Here is a 16,187-nt window from a genome sequence, read left to right as displayed (position 1 = left end):
GTGTGTCTGAAGTACGTGCTCATGTGAATCGTCTAAATTAATGCAGAGTTGGTTTTGGCACCCACAGTTGTAAACAGACACAAGTTTAGATAGCCCACAGGGGGCTCCATCTCCCAACACTTCCCTTGGTTCTTCCCAGCGTTTCTTGGTTCAGTTCCCCTGCTCTGTCCTTTGTTCTCTCTGTTGCCTCACTTAGCCCCAATCAAACCCTACTCTCCTTGCTCTCACAGTTTTAACATTACCCATGCCCAGGACTTAAAGGAAAGATTAATCTCGGCAACACTGCCGACTCCTGACTCATGAGTCAGGAGCCAACTCCTGACTCATGAGTCAGGAGTTGTTTTGCTATATTTCTGTGTAAATAACTTCTTTTGTTGAATACCCTCTTTTCTCTGTATGCCTTTCGACAGCTCCCCTGCAACATTAAACTTGTTGCATCGATCTTCGTCTTACACACTGCGTGTAGTTGGAAAGAGCTTCGACAGTAAGATTTTGTTTCCCCGCACAAGCTGAAATCTCTGGCTCCAAACAGAACGCCTTGCAGCTGCTGGAGGTGGAGAAATGGTGCATTGTTGCCTTCGATATATGATGGATTTCTGCCTGACTGTTGACCATGAGCGAGTCCATAAGCCCTTACTGTGATTCTGACAAACTGACACATGAACTTGATGTTCTCTGTATACATTTGAAATACCTTGCGGTGATGTCTTGTCAGCTGAAACAGGTCAGGAGTAATGATCGATGCATCATTGGACAAGAAATGGATCCAATAATCAAAGGTATACTGCACCTAAAGCTGCTTAATGTTTAAGTGTACTTTTCTTTGTATTGCTCATTTCATACTTCTGCTTTGTGCCGCAATATGTGATGCACCTGCCTCATAGATGATCATTTTACAAACTCTGCGAGTTATTTAAATTGGGCATTTCCGTGTCCTCAAATAAAGAAAAAAACACCGTCACATACTCTCCTCGCATTGTTAAAATGTAAAGCTTTAGCTGTATATCAGTAAATCTACTATTTTCCCCCCTTAATGCTTGTAAAGTGGGCAAGTGGTAATCATATATTGTGATCATAACACTAATAAAAACACTGAGGGGAATGATGTATATCGCTCTGGATGGCAATGAGTATGTGCCATACAATGACAAACTGAAAGAACAATGGAGTTAAATGAGAGCATAGTGTAATGAGTGAGAGATAGTGATACACACACATACAGGGGAGGGAAGAAGAAAGAAACAGATGGGGAGGCAGAGTTTAAAAATGTCTTTCTTCTTTTTCTGTCTTAATCTGCATACAGTATAGCAAATCAATTAACCAAGTCGTTAACTTCACTTTTTTAATTGGCTGGAGTTAGATGGGAGTGTGCGCTGGAGGAATGAGAGGCCAAATGAATCAATGTGGAGGTAGAGGGGTCTGGTGAGGTTAACCACAATGCACTGGTGCGTTACCAAGCCTAATTAAATAGTATGTCGTCCTGGTTTGACTCCCTCTGTGACAGCAAACCCACCAGGCGGGATGAGAACGTGGCCTGAGGAAGCAAAGGCCTACTTATGGGGAAACAAATAAGCACTTCCAGGTCATGACCATGGGGTTGCTGAGGTGGAGGACATCCAACCATTGGCTTGGTCGGTTGCAATGTCTGAGAACGCTCAGAGAGTGCACGGAGGAAGAAAAGGAGAATCATACATCTCCCTGTTGTCTTTGTGACTAGCAAGATATTAAAGAGACCTATAACTGTTATCTAGCTATAAAGAGTTTTTTTTCGTTTGATTGTGCATGTGGTTGTATCATCTGGTTCCTTTTTTGACTTTGGTGCTAAAAGTTACTTTCAAAGGTCTGAAATAACCTTGTGAGAAGACAAAAGACGATAAAATCTATGAGCAGGCATCTGTGCATACTGCACAAAGAGAAGGCAGATGTCAAGGAGACAGGCCTATAAAACGGAATATATCTGGCCCTGTGTGTGTGTGTGTCTGAATGTGTGTATGTCAGGGCCCTTGCCCTTGGATAAACCCTGAAGGTGAGAAGAACTCCCACATGAATGTACACCTGAGAGCACAACACATACTAGGGTTGCATATCAATCAAGTATTAATCGCAATCACAATTTTGTCTTCCTACAATTAAATGAACATGATCGACTGTGATATTGACCTTTCAAATGCGTGCTCCGCTTATAGAAACTCTGCTGCATATCAACTCAAGCGCTTCCTAAACTAACAGCAAGCCACTAGAGGGCGATCGAGATGGCTTCACTTTTGGGGAGCTGTCGCGTCGTTGCTGCAGTCCAGCGTAGAGAAGTAATATACCGTATTACCAGATGGGCAAAACTAAAATGCACTGAATTCATGTGAAGAAGAACCTTATTTTCAGTCTTATTTTGATGCAAAGATTTGAACGCAGCACGACAAACAAGCGAAAGGAGTGCTCTGTTTAAAAGTGCAATGAAAATATTTTGGCCCTAAAATCAACGAATAATCGTGATAACTAATCGTGATCTCAACATTGATAAAAAAGCTATTCTGATTGTCATTTTTGGCCATAATCGCACAGCCCTGCACACATCATACTCATAAACACGGTGGACAACAAACAACAGATGCTCTCAATTAGAGAAAGAGATAGAAAAGACGAGTCACAAAGACACCGAACAACGACAAATCTGCAAGCATTAGGCGGGCCCAGCACCCTGGGGAGCTTCTTCAAGGCTTATTCTCATTCATCCTGGGTCTACAGGAAAACAGAGCAGAGTGGCATAGCTGCTTCTCATTGAATACCTCTCAATGCAATTCAGACAGTTCATTGTTGAGAGTCCTGCCGTCTCTTCAGAACACAATCTGTTTCAAACTGTCTCAAAGCAAACTAGGATCAAGCGCAATCTGAGTTTACTGCACGTTAGTGATGTGCTCAAAAAGATACTGAGCAAGTCTAGCTATGGAATAGCATCGCCGCTGTGTCTTATCAAGCTGTTACAAGCTTTCTCATTTTAAATATAGTCCTAAAGTATCAAGGCCTTAACAGACCAGGGGCGTGACGAATAAATGACACGAAAATGAGAAATGCTTGCCTGCTAATATTATATCTCGAGGGCTTTAATTGTGAAAGGTAAGAACAGTGGGAGTGGATCTGGTCTGTGCTGCCTTTGTCAAGGTTGGAAGGAGTGAGAAAATGTGCTGTCTTGGTTCAGACTACGGAGCCTCTGTGTTGTTGCTTCGAAGGTACAGGCGCAACTTAACCTGTTACGCAAAACGTTATTGGTTGATGCCTCAGAAAAAAACAGTATGTCGCTTTTTAGCCGCATAATTCGCGTTCTGTGACAAAGTATTCCTGACAAAAACAACAATTAAAAATAAAGGTTTTGACGTTCTAATTAATAACACGTACACACAGTGTGTAAAGGCCTTCAGCCTCGTGCTCCTCTAAGAAGGAGAAAGTGGCAGCTGATTATTGCACATCGATTGGAGCTGAATGTGTGTGGGCAGCCAGGAAGGACAGACAGAGGATTATGGGTACTGACCTCAGCGATGCGTGGGTTGGTGCACTTGACATTCTTACTGGACAGGTTGAGCCAGCGGGTGGTGTAAGGATTGATGGGAGGGCAGTGGTGCCGCAGAGTACACCTTCCCTCCCCACTGCACCAGCCGCACTGGAACTTCCTCTCCGCCTTCAGGCACGTGCCGCAGCTGTCTCGCTGGGCTGCACACTTGTACAGGTGCACTGTGGGATATCGGAGGCAGAATGGATGAACAGTGAACACACAACAACTGAGAAACCTATACAAGTCTTATGAGAGACTTTCTATATTTGAAGGAAGCATATAGTCGGTCTGCTATGAGTGAAATATCCCCACAGGTTATGCCTTCTTTCTTTTATCTCCAATAACTCATATCTTAATATACACCATGTGCTTACCATATAAATATTTACATAAATTTTGCACATGTTGACAGCAGCGTCTTTTGTTCTTACCTTGGATACTCTCCGGGTTATCGATGATGAAGTTGCCGTTCCACACCACCGAGAAATCCACAGGCAGCTCACTGATTTTCATTCCCTCGTACAGATACTAGAGGCCCAAAGCATGGAGGGGAGAAAAAGACAGAGATATGAGGTGAAGGTGGAACAGAGACAAAAAAAAAAATAGAGGAGGAATTTGAATTCCCATGAGCCCTTGTAGATGTTACCCCGAAGTTTCATCATCAGAGAGCTGACAAAGTGAGAAGCCACAAGGAACTGGACAGCTGAGCAGAGGCTTGAGCTTCCCTCCTGGCGTTTGGAGACGCTGTCCTTAACTGCCTCCTGTGCCCTTAATTCTAGCCTGACTTTCATTGTGCATGGGTGTGTAGAGTGTGTAGAGAGAGAGACAGAGGGGGGGGGAGAAAATGTGTCTGTCTGTGGTTCCTAATGTGTATGTCCGTAGTTCCTCTGGGAATATATTGCAGGAGTCTGTGCGTGCTTGACTGGAGGGCAGAGCCCTGCTGCAGTCCTCTCCAGTGTAATTACTACCACGGCTGCGTCTAGTGTGTCTGCTCTGAAATGACAGGCACATGTACACAAATACAGACACACACGCGATGTGGTAGCTTACGGCACATGTTTTTAAACAGTGAGCGAAATAACCTATGTAATCAACATGTGCAGTATATTCCTCTCTTTACTGAATGTGCAATGTGTACACAAATAGAAAACCATGCATCGCCACTTATGACCGATCTGCCACAATCTGGGCAAGCGTCACCAAACCTACCGAGCTGTTCTGGCACTGCACGCTGGAGCTGTTGAAGCGGAGGGCGGTGACTCGGTGGCTGACCCCCTGGATGTGGAGGACGCACTCGTAGCCTCGCTGACCGGACTGGGGCTGGGGCAGGTTCCTTGCCCTCAGGGTGATAGGCTTCACCTCCCCCACTGGGATGAGAATCTCCCCAGAGCGCACCAGTTGGGGACAGTCCTGGAGGTGGAACAAGCACAGAGAAGGGAGCACACGTGAGCGCCGACTAGTGGTGTAACGGACCGTTGTTGATCCGCGGATTAATTACGTAGTTTAACCATCATAGTATGAAATAAAGTTTTGCAGTACTGGAGCTAACGTACGAAAGTTCCATTGAGTTCCATAGTGATGTGATCAAGTTCCTTCAGTAAAAATGAGCATCAGGCAAAGGTAGGAAATTATTTTTCGAGATGGTGGAGCCTTGCATCTATAACAAAAAAAAAAATAACACAAAAAACGATCTGTATCTGTATCTGATATGCTCACCGACGATCGGAAATAGCTATCTGCTCTATCTCTAAGAGGTATATTTGCCCCCTTTTGTTCCTGCTGATCCGATCCATGACTCAAAACAGCAATATGAACTGTGAGTGTTCAGTAATCAGTTGCACAAACAAAACAGAAGAAGAACATGTTTTCCTTTTTTTGGTGTTTTAAGGTGAGTACGAAGTTAGAGTTTAAAAGTGACTCCTGTGACCTTGGAGAGCTCTGAGCTGATGAACAACCCATTATCAAGAGTGGAGTTTTGAAACGGCTAAATTGGTGAAGAGAATGATTAAATTAGTACTCAGTGGTTTACAGTGCAAGGCAGCGATTCCGAGGTCAACTCTGTTTGCGGTATGATGTTGAAAGCAACATTTGAAAACTATCACAGCAGCATCACACACTGAACCTTTGGTCTCTGTGGCCTTTAGCTATTCACATTCATACATCTTGAGTCCTCTTAGATCATAGATATGAAATCATGTATTGATCCCATAACAACACTTTTGCTTTATGCTATTGGTGCTTAATGCATATAGACGTAGAGAGGGAGGCCGGCCTTTATTCATAAAGAGATGAAAGACTGCAGGAGTGATGCCCACTGGCTGTATGTCCTGTAATTTACCACCAAAAGAAGCAATTAACACACTTTTTCTCCTTTAGTGCAGGTAAATGAGTTTAAAGAAGTAAAAGAAAAAAAACACGTATAACAGCCCCCAGCAAATACTCAAGTACTGTCTATGTGCATAGCCAGAGACGCACGGACACCATACACACAGGCATACTTCAAGCACTTTGTATCTACCGCACATGACTGACTGGGTCAGAGTGATCCTGTGTCATTGTTAAGACACGCTAAGCTCAATAACTCCAGAGATAATAGAGTGTTAATTGCCACTACAAAGAACAAGAGCTCTGAATGAGAAATGCCAATTCGGAAATAGAAGAGCTTAGATGGCTTTTTTTCTGAAGATATGCCCTAAGGCTGACACAGACCAGGATGGGGGAAGGTGCAGGAGAGAGGGAAGAGGAAGAGAGAGAGAGAGTGAGAGAGAAAGTTGTGCTAGAAAGCTTGCTTATATGCATGTGTGGGCGCTTGTGCACATTTGTGTTCCACCAACCTCAGAGGCGTTGACTCGTCCCTCCTGGAAAGAACAGCTGGAGGGGTCATGGGTACACAAGTTGCGGTACTTGCACCAGTGGCAGCGGAAGGCACTGTTCACACAAGACAGACACCTGCATGGACACACACACACACACACACAGAAGAAGAGAGTCAGGAAAAAAAACGTGCAGTTAAGGAGGTAAGTACCACGGAGGAAATTTGTTCAGATCCCAAGTGGGCACCTGCTGTTGTTGTGCCCTTGTGGTTGGCACGGCACCTTAATACTGTAGCTGCTGGCCAAAGTTCTCCCCTGCACATATTTTATAAAGCCATATATTAATACTGCGTATCATGTATGGATGTTGGGCTGCATATTAGCCCTCATGGCCTGAATCACATGGAGAAAGAGAGACGAGAGAGTGCAGGAACGTTGAGTAATGAGGGCAAATAAGACATTGGCGCAGCGTGATCCTGCAATTACCATTAGCCCTGCATTGTTGGAGTGTCGCTGTTATTACCAGCTGTTAGGTGTGTGCTTGTGAGCATTTTTGCATTTACCATATGTAAGCGTGTGTGTGTATGTGTCACTATGGGGTACATACTGTACTGCAAGCGGCGGTGGAAGAAGTAATCAGATCCTTAAGACCAACGAACAGATTCTACCCATCGCCACACTGAACTCTGCAGTAAAAGTACACTATTTATACCGTACAATAACTGCCTCTGTGCAATACTGATATATTTATCTATAATATGTATTTTTGTAATACTTATTCTGTGCAAAATATGTTATATCTGGATCTCTTATTCAGTGATCAGCACATGAACGTCTACTGCTGTAGTATCAGATAGGATCTGTAAAAGTGCTGTCTGGTGATCAGAGTAGAGTAGCGGTCAATATACAAGACAAGGGGAAGGGTCTGTATGGGACAAACCAATTTAGCCCCATATAGGGGACGGCCCGGCTAATACGGGACAGTTAGCAACCCTGTGTACTGGTTACTAGATGGATGAATGGATGGAGAGATGAGCAAATACAAGCATGGGCAAGCCTGAGGCTACCATACTTGATTCTCTCTCCATGTTGCCATGGCAAAGACTTTCAATTGATTTTGAATTTACTACGCCATGTATTCACAGTTGTTCGGAGAGCGTATTGTAATCACACTTGGCTCTCCCTCTCCCTTTCTTTCTCTGAAATACGGTTGAGTTATGCATACTTGCTTATTGTTAAATATTCATCGATGCAAAAGCATGGGAGGGATCTCTGGCAAGCACACTAATTCAGAAGAATAGGGCTGATTCACCTTCTGGCAGATAGAGTGTACAGCATGTGTGTAAGAGGGAGAGAAAGAGAGAGCCAGAGTTTACATCGTGAGCGTGCAAGGGAGAGCGTATGGCTTTTTCAAGTGTATGTATCTTTCTTTGTGTGTTTGAGTGCGCGCGCGTGCGTGTGTGTGTGTGTGTGTGTGTGTGTTTGTCATCGGCCATTAACTGAGCTGATGTGAGAGCTGGTAATTGCTTTCTGTGCTACTCAGACAGGGTTCTCAGTAAGCAGACAACCATATGAAGTTGTAGGGCGGTGTGAGAGCGAGAGATGCACAACAACAAAGGAGACAGTGGCTACAACATTTTGCTTTAATGTCGAGGTGGATAATAAAAGGGTAATATGACATGCTACTCCTGCTAGCGTCACTGCAGTGATATCCTGACTCTCTTGCTCTCCATTCACTGATACTCCCAAGTCAGCAAGGACTTTGGATCTAGCACAAACAGAATCTGCTGTACACGGGAATGAAGCGAGCAATTGCAAAGGCACTGCCGTCCCTGAGATCTCCAATACAGGGACCTGGATTCAACATCACTGAATCGGGGACGGACATAGCATGAAAACGGGGCGTGAAATCCCTCCTGAAGGCCTGTTAGGCAGAAAGCTTTGTGTTTTGTACCGTGGCGTGTCTGAGAAGAAGGCTTCATTAGTGCAACAGCAAATAAACTTCCCGTGACTGTGCTCAGGGAGCAGTCAGCTATCAGATTACATTAGTCTTTACAGGGGATATTTTTAGGGGGACCGGGGCCGGCTAAGGTTGAGGACAAATTGTAACTAATTCCCAGAGCATTGATCCAGTGGCTTTGGGCAGCAGGTCTGGGGTTTTGTTTTTGTAAAAGAGAATGAATGGGCTCTGAAAGAGATACTCACAGTTGGTGGACGCTGCAGTTGTAAAACTTGACCTCTGTGCTGATAAGCATCTGACCAGTCTCCTTAGAGTTGAGCCTCAGCTCAACGCCTGACCAATCTGAAAGAGAGGAGACAAAAGATGAACTTGTATTGTATACTCATGCATTATTTATCTCTGCATTATTTTTTTGCAAACGATGGACAGGCAGTTCGGTGTGGCGTCATCAGTGATTCAGGTGTTGTACCGGACCGTTGTTGAAGAGGGAGGTGAGCCTGAAGGCAAAGCTCTCGATTTACCAGTCCATCTACGTTCAAACCCTCTGTGGTCATGAGCTTTGGGTGGTGAAAGAATGAGATTGCCGATACAAGCGGCAAAATGAGCTTCCTTTGTAAGGTGTCTGGGTTTAGCCTTTGAGGTGAGGAGCTCAGGCATCTGGAGTGAGCTCGAAGTACAGCCGCTGCCCTTTCGAGTCGAAAGGGGCCAGCTGAGGTGGTTCGGGCATCTGATCAGGATGCCTCCTGGACTGGTTTTCCGGGCACATCCAAGAGGTAAGAGACCCCGGAGTAGACGACTGGGGAGATTATATATCTGGTCTGGCCTGGGAACGCCTCGGGGTACCGCAGGAAGGGCTGGAACACGTTACTGGGGAGAGGGATGGCTGGAATATGTCGCTAAGCCCACTGCCCCCGCGACCGGCCCCAGATAAGCAGAGGATAATGGATGGGTGGATTATTTTTTGCTTAGGATGTGAAGAGCAGACATCATTGAATCGTATGCTAATCAGTTACAAGGTAAGTATACAAGATATCTAGAAAGGTAGGACTTCTTGTGTGGTATCGCTGGTATTGCATATATGCAAGCCAAATAAGAGCAAATTTCAGTTACATACAGAGCCTTTTCATCTGATCAAATTTTGTTGTTGAGTTATGGCCATGCTTCTGTTCTCTGTAAAAGCAGCCTCTTATCTCTCCCCACAATAATACAGACTCCATATATATGTGTGTGTGTGTGTGTGTGTGCGTGTATTTCAGATGACATTCAGTGAGTAGGAGGCTTGAACGACCCTCCGTGCCCCATTCTCTCCACAGCACCTGTTGGGAATCAGGCTCTGTTTCACACAAGTCTGTGTAGCGTGCAGGCTAGGCTCATGGCTGACTTCTACCATTTCGCATTCGTCTCACAGGATCAGGCAAACAAAGTGGTACAGAGTTCCTGTCCACACAAAACCTCCTCTAGGATTTCATTTTTTTTCCTTTGTGAAGAAAAGTGCCAGCTATTTTCTTTCATGTCAAGCTCAGTCTACTATCCTCAGTTGTATTCTAACCTCTCCTTTCACTCCTTTGCTCTTGTGTTAATTTCTCCTTTATTTTTCCTTCTTCTCCAACTTCAATATCTTATCTCAATTTCTCCTCTCTTTTCCTCTCCTTTCCTCTCCTTTCTTCTCCCCTCTCCTCAGGTCATTGCCACTGCAGGATCGATGTTGATGTGCAACAGATAGAAATGCGTGCTTGGGGACAGGAGATGGAGGGGGATAGTGGGGAGGTCAGGAGGAAGTGGCCTCAGGGGAATGGATGTGGAGTGAAAAAAAATTTGGTATAAACCGCTAGGAGAGGCGACAAAAGAGGAGGGAGGAACAGTGGAAGTTGGTCAAAGAGAGGAACGGTAGGATGGATGGAAAGCTAGATGGATGGAGGAAGGGCTTACCAGGGGGATTGGCTGACATTTACCTAGGGGAGAACATTCATATTAGTACCTGATGCACCAGTCCCCGTGGGAGCTCTGGGCAAACAGGGCTGTCATTTACTCACAGGGAGGAGGATTACCACACCCCCAAAACACACAGTGATTTCCACTGCACGCTGCACATAATATGCACATAATATATTATTCAGGGTGTTTGGTTTTGTCACCCTGCAGCCATCTTGGCTGGCAAACAACAGGTTATTATTGTCAAATAGCAGGTGTTAGTATTATAATGATATATATGTTTGCAAATAAATGGACCCCAGAGCCACGATGGTATATTTATGAAAATATGCTGGAGAAATGCTTGAAAGGTCACGAGATTTTTATGAATAGTATATTAGAAGTGATTAGCATTTATTTATTCCTGGACCTAAACGTTGTCTCGGCAATGTTTAGATATGTTCTACTCAACTATGAATAATTTAAGTTTCTAGATTTTGTGAAATGAGCTAAAAATGGCTGATTGGACATTTTTACCTGCTAAAATATAATTCCTTACTATAACGAATTACAATTATTATTTAGTATATGTTTTGTTCTGTGTGTCTATATCAAGTCCCACTCTTCTTCAAAGCAAACAGCAGATCAGCTCCCTATGCCTTGGCTATGGTAAGATACTAATCCACCACATCAACGTCCTCATTGTCCCCTCAACTAAACCGTCCCCAGGCTGATTGGACCTGCTTGTTAGACCATTGCCAATTATCCCAGTCTGAGGGCAGTAATGTGGTGAGCTGCAGCTCAGCCACAGGCCAGGGGATCTCAGTCTGACCCCCCGTCAGCTCTAATGTGGCCTGGCCTTGTGTGTAGCACACATCACAGCCAGGAGACTGATTCTGGATCTGTGGGAGCTTGTTATGTAGACGGTGCCTGCTTAAATTACGGGGGCTGAATCAATAAAGATGTTTCAGAGTGCGGGCAGTTGAACGGTTAGCTCAGTGCAGCATAAGTAGTAGAAAGAGAGGGACGTATGGGAGTCCTAGGCTGCGTTTAGACGTGTTAAGGTTCACATCTAAATCGCCATGATCGGACCAGAGTTTGTGTGGACTACATTGTAAAATATTTTGGAAACAATTTCTATGAGACCCATGTCTAAGATGCATTATAAACATTTATAATAGTTACAATCTGCTTATAGCACTGTATAATTATAGTTGTAAGCACTCATAAATATCCATAATGCCAAAATAAACATAACACAATATGAAGCATTATATAATGACTTATAAGACAAGGTATAATAATACCTGTGTTTGCTGGTCACTCACTGACATTTCATTTTTGCAAGAATCATACATTATAATATTTTTTTACAATGCATAACAATTTGATTATAGTATTTTTTTCACTTTACTTTAAGCAAACAATTATAGCAAACAATTATACATATATATATATATAAACATTATAATGCATTATAACAGTGATTACAATGTACTGTATGTATCCATCAGAATTATTGTTCAACAGTTGTTCTGTCATCAGAATTATAATACACACTAAATAATTAAGACTTGGAAGTCATTATGAAATGCTTTATATCGTGTTATGATTATTGTTATCAGGCATTTTGAATATCTATTCGATTTTATAACTATAATTATGCAGTGCTGTAAGCAGATTATAACGCATTATACGTATGTTTATAATGTATTTTAGACACGGGCATCATAGAAAGTGTGAGCAAACCACTCATCAGTTTACGTTCACTGGATAGTCGTATGTGCGTGTCTGTTTGTTGTATCTACCTTGGTCGGGGGGAATGACGGGGACGTCCTTGGCAGTAGGAGACACACACAGTATCTGGTTGCCATTGACCTGCCCCTCCACCTCCGTCAGGTTGCCGAAGGAGCAAGTGATGCCCGCAGAAAGGTCTGGAACGTGGCTCACCTTCACCAGCAGCTGCACAAGGGGTGGGGCAAATGACAACCATGTTAACATGATGTGACAACGTTTGTTACGCACAATTGTTTGAATATGAACCAAACCGGGCATGATGGTTTGAATGCAGAAGTGTAATAAGCTCCAAATAGAATGAAAAGTATTGCCAACGCTGCTGGCAATACTGTCGATCGACTTTGCCAAGAAATGCTACAGTGTCTTCAAAATGTTATCAACACCATAATAAAGAAAATAAGGCTGTATTTAGATCATTTGAATGTAGAGGATATAATTCCAGAGGTAGAGGCAGACATTGTGGTTCAGTCAATGGTCAATACTGAACTGCATAAAGGAAAGTGGGAAACAATGGTCACTCGGCAACTTTTATTTCTGTTTCTTTTTTCTCCAGTTCATACGGACACAGAGATACATGAAAGACATGCAAACCTATGCAAACTTGCACAGAATGGGCAGAACATGTGCAATACCACACGCATGCAGATGCACATAGAAGTGTTTGAAGTCATCCTCTGGAGAGCGGTGACACCGGGGCTGGAGCATTCAGCTGCTCTGCCTATAAATAAATGTATTCTTGCGCACAGGGTGTGTGATCTTGCTCTCTAGCCAAGAGAGGCAGCCTGGATAATTATCATCATGGCATTTCACAGCCTTGTTCCATTAGCTGTTATTTTTGGGCCATGCCGTTTGAAGTTTCTCTTTGTTTTATCTGCCGCTCACTAAACACCGCGGGGCTACTGGGACAGGGAAGGCAGCTGAGCAGCTTAACTGTAGGTCTTTCAAGAGATGCTGACTGTCTGACTACACTGCCTCCCTCGTTAGCTAGCTTACTCTGGTACCCGTTGAGAGGATGGATGATTTATTTATTTTTTTCTTTCTGCTGAGGACCTCTTGTCTTCCACCCTGTTGTACTTTCACCGTGTTTGTGTTACTTCGCTCTGAGGTGTGTTAGAGAGATCCTTGATTACAGCAATCAATGTCTTTTGTTCAATGTCGAATTCCCCGAGGAACCTCTCACATTAATTAGCTCTCATCATTTTGTCAAGACACACATATACAGATCAACACTCAAATTGTTTTCATGCACACACACACACACACACACATACACACACAGAGGCAGCAAGGCTGCAACAGAAAGTGAGCTTGTCTCAGAGTGTTAAGCCTTTGCTCTTTTTGATCTCCCGTCCTCCCTTATGATGATGGTGGTGGGTGTTTTTGCGGCTTGGCAGCAACAACCAGCCTAATTGGTGGCAGAGTTTTAATAAAGGTAATTTGATTGTTTTTCGCTGTGTTTCTATCTCTTGTATTGCCCACATGAAGAGGCTGTGTTGTCATGGAGATGTCTGCTGCTGTGGAATTTGTGAACTGTGAGAATTTGTGAGGGGTTTTTGTGGAGGGTTTGGTGAGATGACCCTGTTGCTGGTACAGCGTGACATGGGAACAACATGTTTTCGGATAAACTGCTGTTGTAAAGTGGACAACCGGGGCCAAGTATACGGAGGGCTGCACTCTGAAAGGTAAGGTTTCCAAAAGGCTTCTTTCTAAAGGACTGAGGATCTAACCAGAACCATTTGCTTCTGTTTTTCAAAGAAAGGGTTTTGAAATAGTATTCCTTTAAGAACCCTTTTTGGAAGAAAGAGTTCTTCAAGGATTGTTGAAAGCATGGGTGTTCAAATATCTTCCCAGCCGTCATACCCCCAAAAACTGTGATTGTGAACCATGATTGTTGTGTGTTGCGCTGCACCACACCAGCCCTGGCCCTTTAAGAGCGTCATGAGGTACCCTAGGTGGGTTCTAGATGAAACCCTTGGGCTATAAAAGAGATCTCAATAGAGAGTGGGTTCTTGTTAGGACCTTTTGAGGGTGAAAAGATTCTGGATTGAATCCCGGAGAGGTTTCTGGGTGAAACCATTACACCATAGAAGGGTTATCTGTAGAGCGTCTCATAGGGGATTCTGGGTGGAACCTTTCACAGATGATTCTTCGGTATAAAATGTGGTGAAGTGAAGGTTATTTGAGGTTTACCGGGTATACTGTGGGCTTACTGTGTACCCACCTATTAGCCAAATCGTTTTGGAATACATAGGAGAGCATACTCACTTCATTCTCGTAACCAACTCATCTAGCTAGTAGTACACCCACCTCAACAAATGACCACTTCGCCACTCGGTATAACCCTTTATGTTGGCCTCTAGTAACTCTTACCAACCGCCATCTTAAGCAAAATACAAGGAAAATGTGCCCGTGCAGACTCTCAAACCAGGATATTATGTGCAATTTAAAGAGGTCTGGAGAAGTCCGCTGTAGTTATGTCTGCTATCATAGAGCTTAGTTGCACTTGTTTTGTTTGACCAAATTGTACAAATATTACATCTGAGACCTTGTTGTGAGCAGTTTCACCTGGTGTAATATGGTAAAAACCAAATGCTGCTGAGCACCACCGTTATTCAGATAAATCCAAACCTGAGGAGATGAATCTTTTGTGTTCCGGATTAACTGACCCAGCGCGGGTATTTCAAGACCTAACATGTGTCCACATATGTTCAGCAAAGTTCAGCAGAACTTGGACAGGCAGAGCCTTTTTCACTGATGCTCTATCTGCCTGCTTTCGCTCGGTCCATGTGGACATACTGCACTGTACTCAGCTGCACTCGGACAACTTTAACACCTACACACCCACCCACACAAACATGTCTTGGCACACATATTGCTTTGTACCAAGTGAGCATATGCACACTGAAACGCCCACATCAAGCTCTTATGAACCTTCTCATCTAATGTTTATGCATCAACTGCAATCAAAACTAGGCAAACTGCTATGTGGGATCATTTAAAATGTTCTGCCTCTGTACGTGGGTGGGGAATATGTAAATGGTAGCTTATTTATCATTGTAATGCGAGCAAGTAGAGGTTAAGATTGCAGGTGTTTGGCATTTTGTGTGCGTACTGGATGTAGGAATGTGCTTGTGTGAACTTACAGGTACGCTGGGCTCTGACACCGCAATGCTGTCTGGGTACACAGTGGCCTTCACACACTGGTTGAGAGAGGCGGCGAAACGGTAAGGCTCATCTGCACGCTCACACCGGGTCCTCTGAGAGCAGCTGAACAGAAAGGAGAGGGAGGAACAAGAAAGTATGGTTTTACTGATATTTGTTTTTCAGCAGGAACATGAATAAAAAAGAAAAAGAGAGGCTACCAGAACTAGTACAGTTCACAAAAAAATCAATTAGATTATATTGTTACAAAAAACCAAAACATTAGTAACCCGATCAATGAATATATTACAGGAAATAGCGTGCTGGCAAAGTTATAATAGGAAAGAAAACACTCACAATGAAAAGTAAAGAAAGGGGTAAAAAAAAAACAATTGTGATAGAAATAAATACTCATGTTACAATAAGTGCAGCAATGAAAATACTATGTGACAGTTTAAGTTGGGGTCTGAAAAAGACAAATTGCCAGTTTTGTGACAGGGAATGGGATGGAAAGATGGGGATTCAAACTATCAAAAACGCTAGCAGTAAACATTGTTTAGAAAAACAAGCATCAAGCTATGTTGTAAAAAGAATTATTTTTTTAAATACTAGCAGTGCTTTGAGGAAGAACTAATGCTGTAAAGCATGATTAATCACCCCTACTTCTCCTGGACATTAGATGGACACATTGTAGAAGTGCATTTTGATCCACCACCTCAGTCTCAAGACACCTGCACTGATCACTGGAGAACTACACCAGATGCTCCGGGCATCTTTTCTCTTCTTTTTTTCATGCCGTCTGTTTCACTCATGTAGATGTGTTTGTTTTGTGTTGATGATAAAAGGCCGTCAATTTGACATGCTCTTGATTCTGGCTGAGTTATGCTGTTCTTTATGAGACAGGTTTTTTTTTTGTTTTCTTGTTTTGCAAAACACACGGCATATTGAAGCCATAATAGGAAACGATTTTACTGGAAAAAAAGCTCACTGTTGTAAAAATGTGTATTTCATGACACTCCTA

At 43.4% G+C, this 16,187-nt stretch overlaps 1 protein-coding gene across 1 annotated transcript in view; it reads right to left on the bottom strand.

Moving 5' to 3' along the window:
- The window catches only part of plxna2 (plexin A2), a 147,705-nt gene that overhangs the window by 53,193 nt on the left and 78,325 nt on the right, over positions 1-16,187 (bottom strand). The window contains exons 5-11 of the mRNA XM_076097667.1: positions 15,169-15,292; positions 12,037-12,190; positions 8,563-8,659; positions 6,379-6,493; positions 4,754-4,954; positions 3,976-4,072; positions 3,524-3,723 (exon numbers count right to left, since the gene is read on the bottom strand). Of these exons, the coding sequence (XP_075953782.1) occupies positions 3,524-3,723; positions 3,976-4,072; positions 4,754-4,954; positions 6,379-6,493; positions 8,563-8,659; positions 12,037-12,190; positions 15,169-15,292 (988 nt within the window). The remainder of the gene's footprint in view (positions 1-3,523; positions 3,724-3,975; positions 4,073-4,753; positions 4,955-6,378; positions 6,494-8,562; positions 8,660-12,036; positions 12,191-15,168; positions 15,293-16,187) is intronic.

The sequence above is a fragment of the Anarhichas minor genome, unplaced genomic scaffold (genome assembly GCF_050575085.1).
Source record: "Anarhichas minor isolate MPS153535 unplaced genomic scaffold, ASM5057508v1 ptg000003l, whole genome shotgun sequence".
Taxonomy (NCBI): Eukaryota; Metazoa; Chordata; class Actinopteri; order Perciformes; family Anarhichadidae; genus Anarhichas; species Anarhichas minor.
Note: the sequence above shows the minus strand (reverse complement) of the source record. Positions and strands in the feature narration are given on the sequence as shown.